The sequence below is a fragment of the Mus musculus genome, chromosome 15 (assembly GCF_000001635.26).
Source record: "Mus musculus strain C57BL/6J chromosome 15, GRCm38.p6 C57BL/6J".
NCBI lineage: Eukaryota > Metazoa > Chordata > Mammalia > Rodentia > Muridae > Mus > Mus musculus.
In genome coordinates this window covers 60,013,003-60,029,956 of record NC_000081.6, presented here as the reverse complement: position 1 = coordinate 60,029,956, position 16,954 = coordinate 60,013,003, and the positions used below count along the sequence as shown (strand labels likewise).

Genomic DNA, 16,954 nt, shown 5'->3' with positions numbered 1-16,954 from the left:
ACCAAGGGATACAGGCAACTAGCATCTACTGAGTGAGGGAAAATTTACCTCTCACAGGGATGAGTCTTCTAACTCATTATCCAAAACAATGTGGTCAGTCCTAAGATCATGTGCACACAAGCAACAACCAATGGATTCAGCAGGCTATATGTATATGTTTATGCATGTAGATATGTGTGTGTGTGTGTGTGTGTGTGTGTGTGTGTGTGTGTGTAATGTAACAATAATAATCAAAGTAAAGGAGGCCGTTAATTTGAGAGGGAGGGAGAGGGAGCACACGGGAGAATTTGGAAGTAAAATACATGAGGATTACAAGGAGGGAAGGGAGAAGTAATACGGTTTTATTTTAACGTTTAAAGTTTTAAATAAAATTTAATAAACAACCAAAAGCAATGCTTCGTTAATGAGTATGATTAGTAATTGAAATGGATAGTAGCACTTTGGTTTAGAAATACCCAACTGTAATATAAAGTTGCCATGTTTGTTTGTATTAGAAATAACTCAAAAGTCAATTTCAAGTGAAGTGCCTCAAAAATGTCTGAGTTTTTGTGTGATGTATGTCCAGTGATTCTGACTGAACATGATAGATCAAACCAACTAGCTTGACAGCCAACAATAACATGGTGATAAATAAATCAAACAAAATAATGACTGAGAGAATAAGGAACTGCCTTATCAAAGAACAAGGAAAGGGAAGCTTCATTACAGGGTGAGAAGAATTCTGGCACTGAAAGGAAGATGTGAGCATGCCAAAGGCACAGAGAGCTGTAGCCTGGGAGTGCCTGGAGAGGCCTGTCCCAAACCCTAGGAGTAGTGTCTTACTACTATGGAAGATCTAGACAGGACAGCTATCAATGGTACAATCCGCAGAGCTATGACTTTGGCTTCATAGGAGTGCATCTCCATAGATATCCATTTGTGGAACAATCAACCACGTGGTTATCCCTCTATAGAAGTCCTATGGTTCATGGGGGCACAAGGCAAGGAAGAACAGGCAGAAGACTGAGACTAACACAAACTTCAGGAGTTTTTTCGATGAGACCCTTCTACCAATGTGCTTACACACAGAAGACTTGAATAAGATCAGGCTAGTCAAAATTGCAGTGTGGATGGAGCAAGGCTCACAAAGTCTCACCCAAAAATGAAGCAATATTAGCAGGTGATGGATTTTAGAGGAAGAACAGTACATTTTTTTCCAGGTATGTGGCCCCTGGTAGGTTGTACCTGCTCCAGTAGATAGTACTGCACATGTGGGCATATGGACACCATTACTAGGACTTAATGGGTTTGAAATTGGGAGAAAAATGTGGTGTGGAGGAAACAAGGAAATGGAAGGGGTGGTGAGGGATCATGATGAGCAAAATGCATTATGGATAAGTACGAAATTCTCAAAAAATAAATTTTAAATTTATTTTTTTAAAAAGAGGAAGAAAAGCTCTCCTGTGATATAGAATCCAAAAAAAATGCAGAAGGAATGAAGAAAATATAAACTGTGATATATATTGCCATATTAATTATTTTAGGCTACAATTATCTATGAACAAAATGAGTGATTGTAAATGTTATGAGTAACAGGATAGTAGTGCAGTCTCAAAATATCTCTCAGCAGGATACTCATCAACTATTAAAAATAGTTATTACACAGGGGAGAAACCTGGCAGTTACCACTTTAACAAATTGATCAAAATTAATATTTGAGGAGGAATGGAAATCATTGTCTACTTATTCAATGCAAAAAATGCATAACTCAAATTTGATTAAAAGAAAATCATAGACAGACCAGATGAACAGTCTAGAAAAGCTAAAAAGTTGGACTCTCCAATGTGTCAGGTTTGCAAGAGAAAACTATTGAGAAATTACCATAGATTGGTAAGACTAAGAAGATGTGAAACTAGCTGTATTATATGACCCTAAATTTGACTGGAAAAAAATAATTAGTGCTGTTGATGAGATTTGTGTAAGTTTAAATAGTACATATACTATCCTATCTGATATTCCTTTGGTATTAGTCAATGTACTGTATGATGATATTTGTGGAAATTTGATGAATTGCACACGAATAATTCTCAGCTCTGTATTTACAGCATTTTATTATTCTAAAGCCCTTTCAAGTTGAAGCTAAAAATAAATAATCAGTGAAAAATACACAGGTAGGTGTGAGCTTGACATATTCATAGTTGCAAATTATTCCCCCATTACTTACTTATTAAGCTACTCATCAATTAGATTTATTAATCTTTATTATTTGTACAAAGGAAATATGTTTCTCTACACTATTAAAAAACTGAAATTGGAGCCAAGCGTGGTGGCGCACACCTTTAATCCCAGCACTCGGGAGGCAGAGGCAGGCGGATTTCTGAGTTTGAGGCCAGCCTGGTCTACAAAGTGAGTTCCAGGACAGCCAGGGCTATACAGAGAAACCCTGTCTCAAAAAAACAAAACAAAACAAAACAAAACAAAACAAAACAAAACAAAACAAAACAAAATTGAAATTGACATCACTAACAAAAGGAAATAAAATGCCATCAGGAGCATTCAAACAAGTGACCATGTGGGACAAGATCCAGTTTTTTGCCAGTCTAGATAAATACAGCATGCATCACCTGAACCTAATGATGAAAAAGCAACACTTGTACCAAATTGAAAGACAGTCTACAGAATAACTGGAAGGAACTCTTTGAAATCATTAATTCACTCCTCGGTACTTAAAAATCCAAGCCACCATTATTACTGAGGAAAGCTACAACCTCTATAGTTGTTCTGTGCTGTGCCAACCCACCTGCGGTGACCAGTGCTTCTTCACATGTTCTTCTCTGTCTTGGTCTGAGTTAGCACTGACGACAGAGAAAGTAAGAAAGCCTTGGCGAATGGAAGGAAATTAGCAGCTGTTGGGTTCTGAGGTTCGTATGGAGTTAAGGGAAGCCTCTGTTCTTGGAACTAGTTCCCGGGCTCATATGATGAGTATAGAGATGCAAACAGACTTGCAGATCCTACAGTTCTTCCAGACCTCCTTCTTTGTCATCTGCAGATTCTGAGCCAGGTGTGATGCCATTGCTTAAATGAGGGTGATAGCTTCTCCTGCATGCCTTGTGTCCAGCAGAGGTGATACTAGATCAGTGATTCTCAACCACAACCCCAATCCTCTATCTCCAAAAACCTTTGCATTAAGAGTTATACCAGTACCTACAGTTATAAAATAGCAACAAAAATAATTTTATGAGGAACAGTATTAAAAGGGTCCAAAATATTAGGGAGTTTGAGAATCACTATACTAGATGGGCACATGCCCCAATTTCTCTTCAGTCTGAATGCATTTCTAGCCCTTCTGATGCACAGACACAACTAAATGCAAAGGCCATAGTATTCCTGTGCCTTTTACACCAGCTCCCAGTTATGTGTCATGTAATCTCTACGGTAGATCTCTTACTCTAAAGCTTGGTCCCTCATTCTGCATGCAGAGAAGTTCTGCTTGAACCGTAACTAACACATGCTTCTTTCTTTTTTTTATTTTATTAGATTTTTCTTTATTTACATTTCAAATGCTATCCCGAAAGTTACCTATACCCTCCCTCTGCCCTGTTCCCCTACCCACCCACTCCCACTTCTTGGCCCTGGCGTTCCCCTGTACTGGGGCATATAAAGTTTATAAGACCTAGGGACCTCTCTTCCCAATGATGGCCGACTAGGCCATCTTCTGCTACATATGCAGCTAGAGACACAAGCTCCAGGGGTACTGGTTAGTTTATATTGTTGTTCCACCTATAGGGTTGCAGACCCCTTCAACTCTTGGGTACTTTCTCTAGCTCCTCCATTGGGGGTCCTGTGTTCCATCCTATAGATGACTGTGAGCATCCACTTCTGTATTTGCAAAGCTTCTGTAAGACAAAAGATACTGTCAATAAGACAAAAAGGCCACCAATAGATTGGGAAAGGATTTTTACCAATCCTAAATCTGATAGGGGACTAATATCCAATATATACAAAGAACTCAAGAAGCTGGACTCCAGAAATTCAAATAACCCCATTAAAAATGGGGTACAGAGCTAAACAAAGAATTCTCAACTGAGGAACACCGAATGGCTGAGAAGCACCTGAAAAAAAAATGTTCAACATCCTTAATCATCAGGGAAATGCAAATCTAACACTCGTTTCTAATGAGTCTCTCTCAGCCCTTGCTCTAGCCCAACACATTCCCTCAGTTAGCAAAGTGAGTACTGCTTGCCTGAAACCCTCCACACCACTCATCTTCCCAGAATAAAGACAAGCACCAGCAACACTGCCTGCGAGTCTCCACAAGGTTTCCTCCTTAGCTCTGCGCTTCCCATCTCCCCCACTTGCTTCTTGACCTCTTTTCCTGTCATATCATCCTTCTTTGGCCTTGGAGGTTACCCCACTCCTTGAAAACGAGCTATTTCCTCAGAGCTCTCTTCCCTCCCTTCCTCATCCAGTTGATTCCTTTTCTGTCATATCTCACAATGGTCAAACCAACTCCAGTATCTCTGGGCTTCTGTTGCATCCCTCCTGTGTCTGTGGCTAGTACGTGTACAACTCAGATTTTACTTTTTGTGTGTGGTTCCTTGAATAGTAACTTTCTCTCCTCTCAACATGGGAGGCTTGAAAATCTCTCTGTGCTTGGTTTATCATCTTATCTCCAGACCTTGTCATAGAGAATACAACATGATAGATAAAGATAACATTTTCTGAGGTGTGTAGTGAATTAACCAATTTGTCACATAGTTTCTCAGTCTTTATGTAAATGGCCTTCCTTGCTTAAGCAATTTTATATAGAATTCTGTAGATTTTAGCCTAAGCAGCTTAAGATGAAATAACTAGCTCACCAAAGACCAAAGGCATGTGGGTTTCATTTATAAAAATAAAAGGAACATTGTATTGTTGCAAATCTTGAGTTACATTGGAGTGAAATTAATTGGATAAAGCCAGCAAGGTCATGTAAAAGGTAAAACTACTGGCCGTGAAAGCTAGATGGCCTAAGTTCAATCCTGGGAACCCATGATGAGGGACCACCACCCCTAACAGTTGTCTTCTAAACTCCATAGACCCACCATGGCACATAGATGCATGAACTCACACATCACACACACACACACACACACACACACACACACACACACAAGTATAATGATAATAATAATGATGATGATGTTTAATTTTTATTAAACAATAAATATTTAATTTTTTGTAATTGATTGGAATAAGAAAAACTTTCTAAAACTCACCCTCCTGTGGCCAGGCCTGGTCTCCTACAGCATGCCTTTGACATATACTACTGGTGTATACACATGCCCAAAGACAGAGCCATTCTTCAGATTTTCACATGTGCCTGTAGAGTTTCAGTCATACAGCATAGAGTCACAGTGCATTCCAGCACTGGCATTCTGGTGTGAAATTTCTCAGAGCCTGGAGAAGAGCTGTAAGTGCTGTCTTACTAGATGTCAAGATTCTCGACCATATAAAGAATACAATCAAGTTTCAGGTTGATGTAGTCAGATATGTAAGGGGGATATATAAAGCCCTGGCATGTTTCTACTTCTACGTTAGCCACAAGCAGGAAACAGAAACTGAAGACAGTGAATTGCGTGAACATATCACAACATAATGAGCTGTGAGCACAGACTAGGACAGTACTCAGAAGATTATGGCAGTGAAATGTGGCTTCTCTGAAACCTTCTACCACTGCCACTGCCTCTGCCTCTGACTCTGTCTTCTGCTTCTGCTTCTGCCTCTGCCTCTGCTTCTGCCTCTGCCTCTGCCTCTGCCTCTGCCTCTGCCTCTGCCTCTGCCTTTTGCCTCTATAAGCTGAAATGTATAACACAGAACACACAGCAAAGATCTCTCTGTAGTCAGCATCATTTTGAACTATATAAACCATAAATACATTCATGTGACTGCACAACATAGAAAAAGTGTAAAAAATAAGAAAAAGAAAATATTAAGACAGCCAACTAGGTAGCATATTTAAATGTGCATCATTCTTAAATGCAAGATATTTGGTGACCATGCATCTTCATACATCTCCAGCATCCCTACTCTATACATGTGCAGGCACATTTCTCTCACTTCATCTTATAAATACAAACATGTTCATTCTGGCCACACGAACATCATTGATTCTTTATCCTTTCCATGCCACCTAGCCATTCATCCTTTGCACATGCAGTTCCCTTTGTTTGAAATTCTTCCTGCTTTTTCCATCTAGTTACCTCCTGAGCACTTCCTTTAAACCTCAGCTGGACCATCAGCTCCTCACAGATATGTTCACTGACAAGGTTAAGAAGCATTGCCATAGACTATCTTTTCTTAGTATGTCAATTCTGGTTTTCAATGCACATATGTGCCTATTTGATTGCTTTTTGATTTGTCATTTTGAGAAACGCTAAAGACTCCCTGATTGTGATATGTGAATGCCCATCTCTAGAAACTGTTTCAGTAAGTAATAGGATGTAATTAATCAATATTAGGCCATGCTCAACTTAACTTTCTGACATTGTAAAGAAAAGAAAAGAAGAGAAGAGAAAAGAAGGAAGGAAGGAAGAAAGGGGGGAGGGAGGGAGGGAGGGAGGGAGGGAGGGAGGAAAGAAAGAAAGAAAGGAAGGAAGGAAGGAAGGAAGAAAGAAAGAAAGAAAGAAAGAAAGAAAGAAAGAAAGAAAGAAAGAAAGAAAGAAAGAAAGAAAAGAAGTCAATGTTAGTCAGACTCCATGAATTCACATCCCAGAGTTCCTGACTTCCTACTGACTGTGAAACTGGTCTCACAGCCATACTCACCTAAAAACTCAAAGAATAGCGCATCCTCCCCAAGACAGCCACAAATATTTATATCAGTCAAATAACATGGCATGTTTAATTCCTAGACAGCATAGTGGCTAATAGCTAGAAGTTGTTCATTGTTACTTTTTTAATTTTATAGTTTGCATAAACTTTGAACATAACATTTGAGCAGAACCAGAAACTCCACTTGATCCTGGCTTTGTAACACATTGAGAAGCTTTGATAACGGCTGTGACTCCAGTTTATATTCACCAATGACTTCTAAGTAAATAAGTGCATGAAACGATGAGTAGCAAGAGGTTTCTGATAACTCAAGAGAATATACAAAAAGACAAAGCTTATTTGGTCTATAGTTTTGAAAGTTTTAAGTCTATTGATTCAGACCTATGGTGGTATGTCATGATAGTAGTATATGGTTAAGCAAAACTGTTCACCACAAGATGGGAAGAGAACTGGACCAATTTCCCATTATCTCTCACGTAAGTGCATGCACCATGATCTAAGACGTGCCACTAGATCCTACCTCCTAAAGTTTAATCATATCCCAGTAACACTATAGTGGGGAATAAGCCTTTAACAAATGAGTCTCGGGGGGACATTCTAGATCCAAACTATAAGTAACCTCTATCACTATAAATTTCATCCTACAGAATCATAGGTAATTTGAAAAGACTAATGTGTCCTCTGAATGGAACGCATCTCTTTATCTGAAGAATTTACCCAAGGTCATCTCACTTCTATTACCCTCAAAAAAGTCCGTGCCCCGACAGTGAGGAAAGCTGCACTTTGAGTCAACAAGTTGATGGCTATTAACAAAGAAGTCAAGCATTTTCTTATTTCGCTATTTGTTGGTCAGTGTGTGGTTTTGATGTGGCTATCAAAGCAAACTCCAGGAGAGCAGCCGATGTGCTTCTGAAGTGATTTTTAAATCTATTTCCATCAGCCTCATGCAGTTCCATGCCTATTCACACGTTCTTTTGAGATTCAATTTCACTCCAAAAGCCACCGGCTAGTTCAAAAAAACACAAGAATCAAATTAAACATCAAGAAGTGTCATCAGAATCATTTGATGAATTTAAACCAACTTCAGTCCAATTGACAATCCCAAATGCTGAATGAAATGTCTGCCGCTTGTACAGAGATACATGAAAATGCTCTGTACAGATCTTAGCTTTTTCTTGTTTCTCCTTATAAACTGTCTTTAGACATGTTCACTATCATGCCTTTACAAGCTCTAGAGAAATTTCCCACTCCCTCCCAAGCATGTGGTATGATCATCTCAATCCCCTACTCACTTAGTGGTCATAAGCACTTATATCAAATAATAAAGCAGACATCCCTGACCACTGTGAGTAAACAATACGGTCCCTCACGCCTCACTGGAAGCAGTTCATACCAGCTAAGAATTTTTCCCTTGGTTGATTATCTTTCCCAGCCACTTCCTTCTTTAAATTTATAAGCTGCTATCATGTCAGTTTACACTCCATGATGAAAAGCTCCAACTGGCTCAATGGGTGTGGAAATTTTCAATAACTGAGCCTCTCCATCCCAAAGGGAATCTATAAACACACTTCTGTGTTCTTTGAAAATGAAGCTCAGAGCAATGTCAGTTGCATGATCACATCCGGATGGTAGTGTATTTGTAAGAGAATGATGGCAGAAGCTGCCATACCGGTTGCACTATCAGCAAAGTTGTGGAGTATCATGCAGAGTTCCCAGTGGGGGAGGTGGACAGCTGGTGCCTTGGCTGATGAACAGTATCAACTGAAAGCAAAGGTGTCTGTATTCACTAACGACAGCAACAGACTAAGTAGCATTCTTTTTTTTCCCAACTACATAGATTCTAATCCAGATTTTTGGATAGAACCAGAGATTTATAAACTACATAAGATCACTTTTAAAATACATTTTTATATACTGAGTTTCATGCAAAGAAGCCATGTATTGTGATCTTACACTCCCTCCACACAACCCTCCCTACAATTCCTTCCTGCTGTGCCTCATCACAGCATCCATTCCCAATTTTATGTCAATAAGCTACAAAAGGGAAAGGGAAAAACAAGTGAGTTCAGGTTAAGTTATGGAAAATTTTAAGAGAAGATAGAGGGAAGACAGGAGAGAGATAATTAACCCTGAGAACTCTAAGAGCAAAAAGCCATAAGGAATCCTACTATTTTATAAGCTCTGTTTCTGTCTCTATCTCTGTGTCTCTGCCTCTCATTCTTTCTCTCTCTGCCCACCTCTCTCTCTCTCTCTCTCTCTCTCTCTCTCTCTCTCTCTCTCTCTCTCTCTCTCTCTCTCTGTGTGTGTGTGTGTGTGTGTGTGTGTGTGTGTGTGTGTGTGTGTGTAATATAGTCCCTATAGAGAGAGACAATTGATCCTTCAAGCTGCAAGCTGCTTTCAAGAATTTTTTCCTTTCTTAAACTACCTAGAGTAATTTTTGGTATATATGCTGCATCCTGACTAGTGGACACCAATATCAAAATGCCATCTGATTATAGGTGTGACTTGTGAGCCAGTCACTGATGTAGGTAAGCATCATATTATATGCAGCTGCATATAAACTATGTATAAACCTAGTTTATAGTGGAGTCTGAGATCTCACAAGGAGCTAAACAGAAGCACTTATTCGTTTTCCGTTTGATGTTGCATGACTACAAGTACTCGGGCACACAAGTCACATACAAGATATGTTCTGCTATAAGAATCACCATTTATAGAAGAATGTGAGAATACACCAGGACTGAGCTGTTGGCTAGTTATAGGTGCCACACTTGCTCCAGTTTCCAAACAAGAAATGTGATGACAAGAATATTATCCCTGTCCACGAAGAGGCCCTGGCTTCTACAAGGAAGCCATGCTAGGTTTGAATTCCCAATTCTGCCACTCTGGATTCCTTCGTAAAAACGGATATTGTTAGCATATTTCAACACCTAAACCTAACAGCTATTGAGGTAAATTTCCTTATTCCAGCACCAGCAATGGCTTGCTAAGTTTTTCAGAACCATCATAGTAAATGTACCACCTATATGATGGTTGTGAGAAAATACTCAATATAGACTATGCAATCTTGTGTCTCCTGAATTTTTAAAGCACAAAAAGTCAGTTGATTTGGGGCTTTCATTTCTTAGAGAAATGTTTCACTTTATGACTATTCTGACAATTGTATTGTTATATTTATTGGACTGTTGTATTTATCTAACAAATAATACTATTTCTATATTCAAAACTGTATTCAAATCTTCTCATAGTAATACCCCTTTACTACTTAATTTCTGTTCTGTTCTACATAATAACTTATTATGATTTTATCCATGCACCTGACTTCTTCGAACTGAAATTTCCTTGTGTACGAAATGTGAATAACAATACCAAATCCATCTCATGGATAATAACAACTTCCCTGTGGCATTAGCAACTCAATTCCTCTCAAAGGAGTAAACTCCCTCCAGAAGATAAGAGTATACCCTCGTTTGCTTCTCTGTTGCCATAATAAAAGCCACTAGCAAAATCAACTTGCAGAGGAAATGGTTTATTTCAGCTTATAGGCTATAGTCCATCATTAAAAGAAGCCAGGGCAGGAGCTCAAAACAGGAAACTAGAGGCAAGAACTCAAGCAAAGACCATAGCAGAATGTTGCTTACTGGCTCACATCTACTGCTTTGCTTGGCTATCTTCCTTTTTTCTTTTCTTTATACATATAAATATACATATACACACACACACACATATATATATATACATATATATGGTTATTTTTATTAGATATTTTCTTTATTTACATTTCAAATGTTATCCCCTTTCCTGGTTTCCCCTCCAAAAACCCCTATCCCCTCCCCCCTTCCCCTGCTCAATAAACCCACCCACTCCCGCTTCCTGGCCCAGGCGTTCCCCTATACTGGGGCATCAAGCCTTCACAGGACTAAGGGCCTCTCCTCTCATTGATGTCCCACAAGGTCATCCTCTGCTCCATATGTGGAGCCATGGGTCCCTTCATGTGTTTTCTTTGGTTGGTGGTTTAGTCGTAGGGAGCTCTGGGAGTAGTGGTTAGTTCATATTGTTGTTCCTCCTATGGGGCTGCAAACCCCTTCAGATCCTTGGGTACTTTCTCTAGCTCCTTCATTGGGGATCCTGTGCTCCGTTATACAATCCAGGCTCACCTGCCTACAGGTTGCACTGCCCAGGGTAAACTGATCCCTCCTCCATCAGGTAGAAATCAAGAAAATTATCCCATAGACATGAACATGGACTGAACTGATGGAACCAATTCCTCAATTAAGATTCTGTCTTCCCATGTATGTCTTTTTGGGTCTGAGTTACCTCACACAGTTTCTAGTTCCATCCATTTGCCTACAAAACTCAGGATGTCCTCATTCTTAATAGCTGAGTTCCATTGTGTAAATGCACTACATTTTCTGTATCCATTCTTCTGTCATGGGACATCTAGGTTGTTTCCAGCTTCTGGCTATAACAAATAAGGCCACTATGAACATAGTGGAATATATACCCCTGTGGCATGATGGGGCATCTTTTGGGTATATTCCCAAGAGTGGTATAGCTGGGTCTTCAGGTAGATCTATTTCCAATTTTCTGAGGAACCTCCAGATTGGTTTCCAGAGTGGTTGTACCAGTTTGCAATCCCACTAGCAATGGAGAAGTGTTCCTCTTTCTCCACATCCTCTCCAACATATGTTGTCACCTGAGGTTTTGATCTTAGCCATCCTGATTGGTATAAGATGGAATCTCAGAGTCATTTTGCCTTGCATTTCTCTGACCACTAAGGACTTTGAACATTTCTTTACGTGCTTCTCAGTCATTAGAGATTCCTCAGTTGTGAATTCTCTGTTTAGTTCTATACCCCATTTTTTTTTGATTGGGTTGTTTGGTTTTTTGGTGATTAACTTCTTAAGTTCTTTATATATTTGGGATATTAGCCCTCCATCAGATATGGGGTTAATGGGGATTTTTTTTCCCAGTCTGTAGGTTGCTGATTTGACTTATTGACTCTTTCCTTTGCCTTACAGAAGTTTTTCAGTTTTCATGAGGTCACATCTACCAATTGTTGATCTTAGAGCAAGAGCCATTGGAGTTCTGTTTAGGAAATTTCCCCCTATGCCAATGAGTTCAAGGCTCTTTCCCCACTTTCTTTTCTTTTAGATTCAGTTTATCAGGTTTTATGCTGAGATCCTTGATCCACTTGGACTTGGACTTGAGCTTTGTACAGGGTGACAAATATGGGTCTATTTTCATTCTTCTGTGAACACCTCTGAAAGAACATGGATAGACAACAAAGGACAAGTCAAAGGGTCTTCATGAGAATCAACTTGACCTGTCTAAAAGTAAGACGAGTGTGGCTGAGAAAAAGTGACCTGGGGAAGTCGGCTGACCACGAGGTAACAAGAATCTAGCTGGTGAATGGCCTGCCTGTAAGCTGTATAAGTGATTTTAAGCCCATTCTAAATGAACTTGAAAAGATTTAAGAAGATGAATGTTACTTGGTTTGTGCTTTAACAAGGAAGTAAAGGAAAAGCCATAGTGGTGGAAACATGAAAACAGTGGAACTACAGTCCAATAACAATAGCAAGTGATTATGTTAAACTTGTAGCAATAGGACCGACCATGAGACTTCTCTTTGGATAGTCCTATTAATGGAGACTATGAACAATGTGAGGATCCTGGCTCCACTCCACTCTAAGGAAGCAGAAAAGGACAATGAACTCTTCTTGAAGCACTTTACTCTTGTCTGGCCTCAGTGAGAGAGGAAGCGCCTAGCCTCACAGAGACTGGAAGTGCTAGAGTAGGAGAATACCCAGGGGTACCTCCACCCTTTCAGAGGAGAAGGGAGGGGTGGGGGAAGGATTGTGGGAAGGGGTGACTGGTTGAGGGGGGAGGGGATAGCAATGAGAGAGGTCTAAAATTAATACTAAAAATTAATTAATTAATTTTAAAAATTAATTAATTAATTTTAAAAAGGACTACTGAAGATGTCTCTCTTAGGACCGAGGATATAGCCCATTTGGTAGAATGCTTGCTGAACATACATAGTCCTGGATCCATCTTCAGCACCACGTAAATGTGACACAGTAGCACGTATCTGTAATCCTAGTAGCAACTAAGAGATGGAGGTAGAACAATCTGGAATGCAAGATCATATTCACAATATAAAGCAAGCTTGAGGGCAACCTTATGTCAAAAAATTGTTTTTTATTAAATGTTTGAAAATGTTTTTTCTCTGTGAGAATCCTACTCTATATAATCCCTATGAAATATTTTAGCAAACACACACACACACACACACACACACACAAATTTATCACATTAATTGTAAGAGGGGGGAAAAAGCCATAAATCCTGTTCATACAAATGTGATAAAATTAGGCTACTAAAGCTCAGTAGTGTGTGTGTGTGTGTGATGCAATTAAAACTTTAGGAGAAAACCAGAGTCGTAGTAGAAACCCCTGGTGATAGGACAGAGAGTGGAACTTGCACCTTGAGGATTTCCTGCACCTTGAGACTTGCACCTTACGTGAGCAGAGCAACGGTCTTCCTGGAATTTTACTTCCGCTTCCGGGACTGGCAACATGGGCTCTTCTGAGGAGCAGTCTGTTCCAGGCGATGATTTTTATGAGGAGAGTGGAGACCTCAACACGGGCTTGAGCCTTGTCTTAAGGCCTGCCAAGAGCAACGAGGGTGAAAGCAGCCTCTCAAGTCCCAAAGGCAGCAAGCTCACGTTGGTGTCCCAGCTGGAAGCGTCAGAGAACCCATCCGTGGTGCTTTGGGCCGGAGAATACTGTCCAGATTCCCTGGTGCCCGAGGAAGAGAGGGTAGGTTCCCCAATGGATGAAAAGGTAGTTGGTTTGGACTTCCTCTCCCAACCCAGTGTAGAGACTACAGCCACTGGTCAGCAGGTGACCAATCTAGAGACAAAGGGAGCCAGAGAACACCCATCCCCAGAGAGCGTTTGTGCTGAGACAGAGGCAGGCTCCATCAGGAGAGCTCCGCAAGCTTCCGAGGAGGCAAAGTTTGCAGCCTCTGCTGGCACTTTCTTCCCCAAGGGACTGGAGCAAAGCAGATCTTGGGTCACCCCGAGGAAGAGTACCACTAGTAGAATGGTGATCGGCGAGAATGTCCACCACCCCACTTCCGAACCTGAACCATTAGACGAATTAAATGAAGTACAGATGATGAGAGTGACCATTTGCCTTAAAGATGGGAACCATGGGAACCAGGCTAAGAACAGTGGCCCAGCAGAAACTGGAGACCTAGCTAGACACTCAAATGTCCAGACCAGGGACAGTTTCATGCGGATGCCCTCCTCCCTGCTGGTCTCTACTACCCGGGGACTTACCTCTGGCGTGGAAAGACAGGCCTCGAAAGAGCCGGAACCCTTTTCCTCTAAGAAAAAGCAAGGCACCTTATGGGGTAAGGGAGGAAGCAAGTCCAGCTACCCAGAGGCTGCTGCTGGCATAGGTGCCCTGCCCAAGGCCAGTCCTAGAAAGAAGATGGCCCAGAAGAAAAAACCCCTGTGGGATGCCTCAGCAGTTACCCTGGGGAGAGCTTTCCATCAATGGGGCCAGAGACTGAAGTCAGCTCCTGCAGAACCAGCCACCTTCCCCCCAATCTCTGGTGTTGGCCTGCCTGGGAGGTCCAATAAATGTTCACTGCTGCCTTTAAGACCCAAACAGTGCAAGAACTTATACACTGGGAAGAGATCTGGGGCAAAGAAGACAAAGGAGTTGCAGTTGGTAGCAAAAGAAGACACTGACTCAACCAGAGACCCCAGCTCACAGGTTCAGTTTCCAACACACAGGGCAGAGCCGCCTTGCCAGAGTGTGCATCAAGAATTCAACAGCGGGGATATAAACGCCCGGAGCCTCCAGGATGCAGGAAACTCTCAGTCCTCAGCCCTGAACCAGAGAGGCATCATGTCCAAGAAATCTGTACTCTCTGGTGACCAGGAAGAACCTGTGGGTCTCCCAGCCCCCGATTCAGAGATACTACAACTACCTGGAACACAAGGCTGTCCCCGTTGTCCAGAGTTACAGAAGGAAATAGAGGACCTCAGGAAACAATTGTCAGCCCTGCAGGCTGTCAGTGAGAAGTTCCAGACCCATTTAAGTTAAACCCAACGTGTCCACAAGACAAGCAGCTGCTGTGGTTCCGACTCCTCCTCCAGATTCTCCCTGCCTCTTGCTGCTGCTTTCTTTGCCCCCTGCCCCTTTCCGAGTTAACAGTCGTTTCGAACTCAAATACTTCCTAGGAAGGAAAATAAAAGTTTGTGATAGAAAGTAAATAAAGATAATTCTAAAGAACGCTGGCTTGTTTCTGCCTTCTTAAAACTGGTCTACGTACCAACAAGGCCTGGGATGGAACCTGAAGAAACACAATGTGTTAAAGGAGTCAAGGGTATTTTTTTTCCCAAGCCTCTCTAAGTTTTTCAAGCTATTAGTTTTTATTGTGGCTTCAAGTTCTGATTTGTTGGCCTGTTGTTTGTTTGTCTCCTTGAGAATGATCCTACATCAAGGAGATCATAGCGGTTCCCCAGATAAACATAAACTATAATCTCTGATTTTAAATGGCTTAGAGGGAATTGCTCTTTTTGACAAGGCTAGCACTACTGATGGGAAAATATAAATATAGGTGCTTGTGTGTTAATATTTTAGGCAAAGAATTAAGTCAGCTGAAACCTCTCCTGTTCTTATGCAAGCTTCTCTGATTAAAAAAGGTCTGGATTCTCCCACAAGCCTTTGTTCAAATACCAAGGAGAAACCTGTCTTATGTAGTAGCATTAGTACATTCCAAGGCTTACCAGATGAATTCTTAGTGCCTGACTAGCACTACAGTGACACAGTCAGAACTTCTGAAAGAAGTCAGTGGGGTCTGTTGAACATCTATCTCAACAAAACCTTAATGTAAAAGATCTCTGTGATAAACTCTCCAGATATGACAAGCAGAAAACAGATACAAAGCCACAGCCCCAAGCTAAAAGCAGACCATACAGTTGTTTGCAAACAGAAGCAAAACAAAGAAATGACTTGATGGAAGTCACTTTTCCCACAGTCTTTTTTACTTGGGTCTCCTATAAAGTGATTCCATCCCTTCCACACCCTTCCCCCATCTCACCCCAGACACTTAGACTATATTGATCAAACATAGAGTGCTCTTCTGAATCTAGAAATAGAAAGGGTGTTTTATTTACTTTGAAGATGTATCATCTCATGGAGAGGAGAGATTCACACCAATACCAGAGAACCAACTGCAACTCATAGTGTAAAAATAACTGTAAGCTATGTGGCGTTGTGGGCAGAGCCCTGTGCTACATCCCCAACACCATCTTTAAATCTGTTTCAGTGCTTTCTAATGAAGGGCCCTTGCATGACTCAGTTTCATTTCCTTTAGGCTTTCATTCTTCTTCTATAAAAGGGGAATAATAACTAGAATTTCTGTGTGAAGAAGAATTGCCTAAGGTTTAAAGTCATATTTCAGGAAAATATAAAGGACCACCTATGGTTGTAAGTCTAAAGACAGTAGAGCAGAACTTTGAAGATAGATTTTATACCCTGGAGGTAGAAATAGCACCCCCACCCCCTTTAACTATTGGAATAGTCCAAAATTAGCTAAGAGAGCATCTCTGGACCTTCTGCAACATCACAAGTAGCCGGAAGAGAGATACCCAGGCAGCCAGTTAGAAGCTGTCCCACTGGTTGACACCCTCTGAGCTGAGAGAATCCAGACCAGAAACCCTATGTGTGTACAGGACAAAGAATCGTGAAAACTTACATATTTCTACTCTTGTAAGAAAATGCTTTCCTCTCTCTCCCTCTTCCTCCCCCTCTTCCCCTCTCTCTCTCCTTCTCATGAATACAATATTATTCTCTGAAAAACTTTAATTAAAAATATCAAGGAAGCCAAGCATAATGGTACATGCCTTTAATCCCAGCACTTGGGAGGCAGAGGCAGGCAGAACTCTATGAATGCAAGGCCAACATAGCCTACATAGTGATTTCCAGGACAGCCAGAGTTATATAATGAGACCCTGTCTCAAAAAAATTACCAAGAAAAGTTGCCAAAATATCACACGTACTTCATAAAGAAGAACAAACAAAAATCACCTAAATGGAGATAGCACAAGGAGAGCATACTTATGAAATGTGCAATGGGAAGTGAG

The 16,954-nt window shown here is 40.9% G+C and overlaps 1 protein-coding gene across 1 annotated transcript; it reads left to right on the top strand.

The window, feature by feature from the left end:
* Positions 1–13,338: 13,338 nt before the first annotated feature.
* 4933412E24Rik (RIKEN cDNA 4933412E24 gene) lies at positions 13,339–15,091 on the top strand. The gene has a single exon (NM_027668.1). The coding sequence runs from the start codon at positions 13,368–13,370 to the stop codon at positions 14,907–14,909; it is 1,542 nt and encodes a 513-aa protein (NP_081944.1). The 5' UTR covers positions 13,339–13,367; the 3' UTR covers positions 14,910–15,091.
* The last annotated feature ends 1,863 nt before the right edge of the window (positions 15,092–16,954 follow it).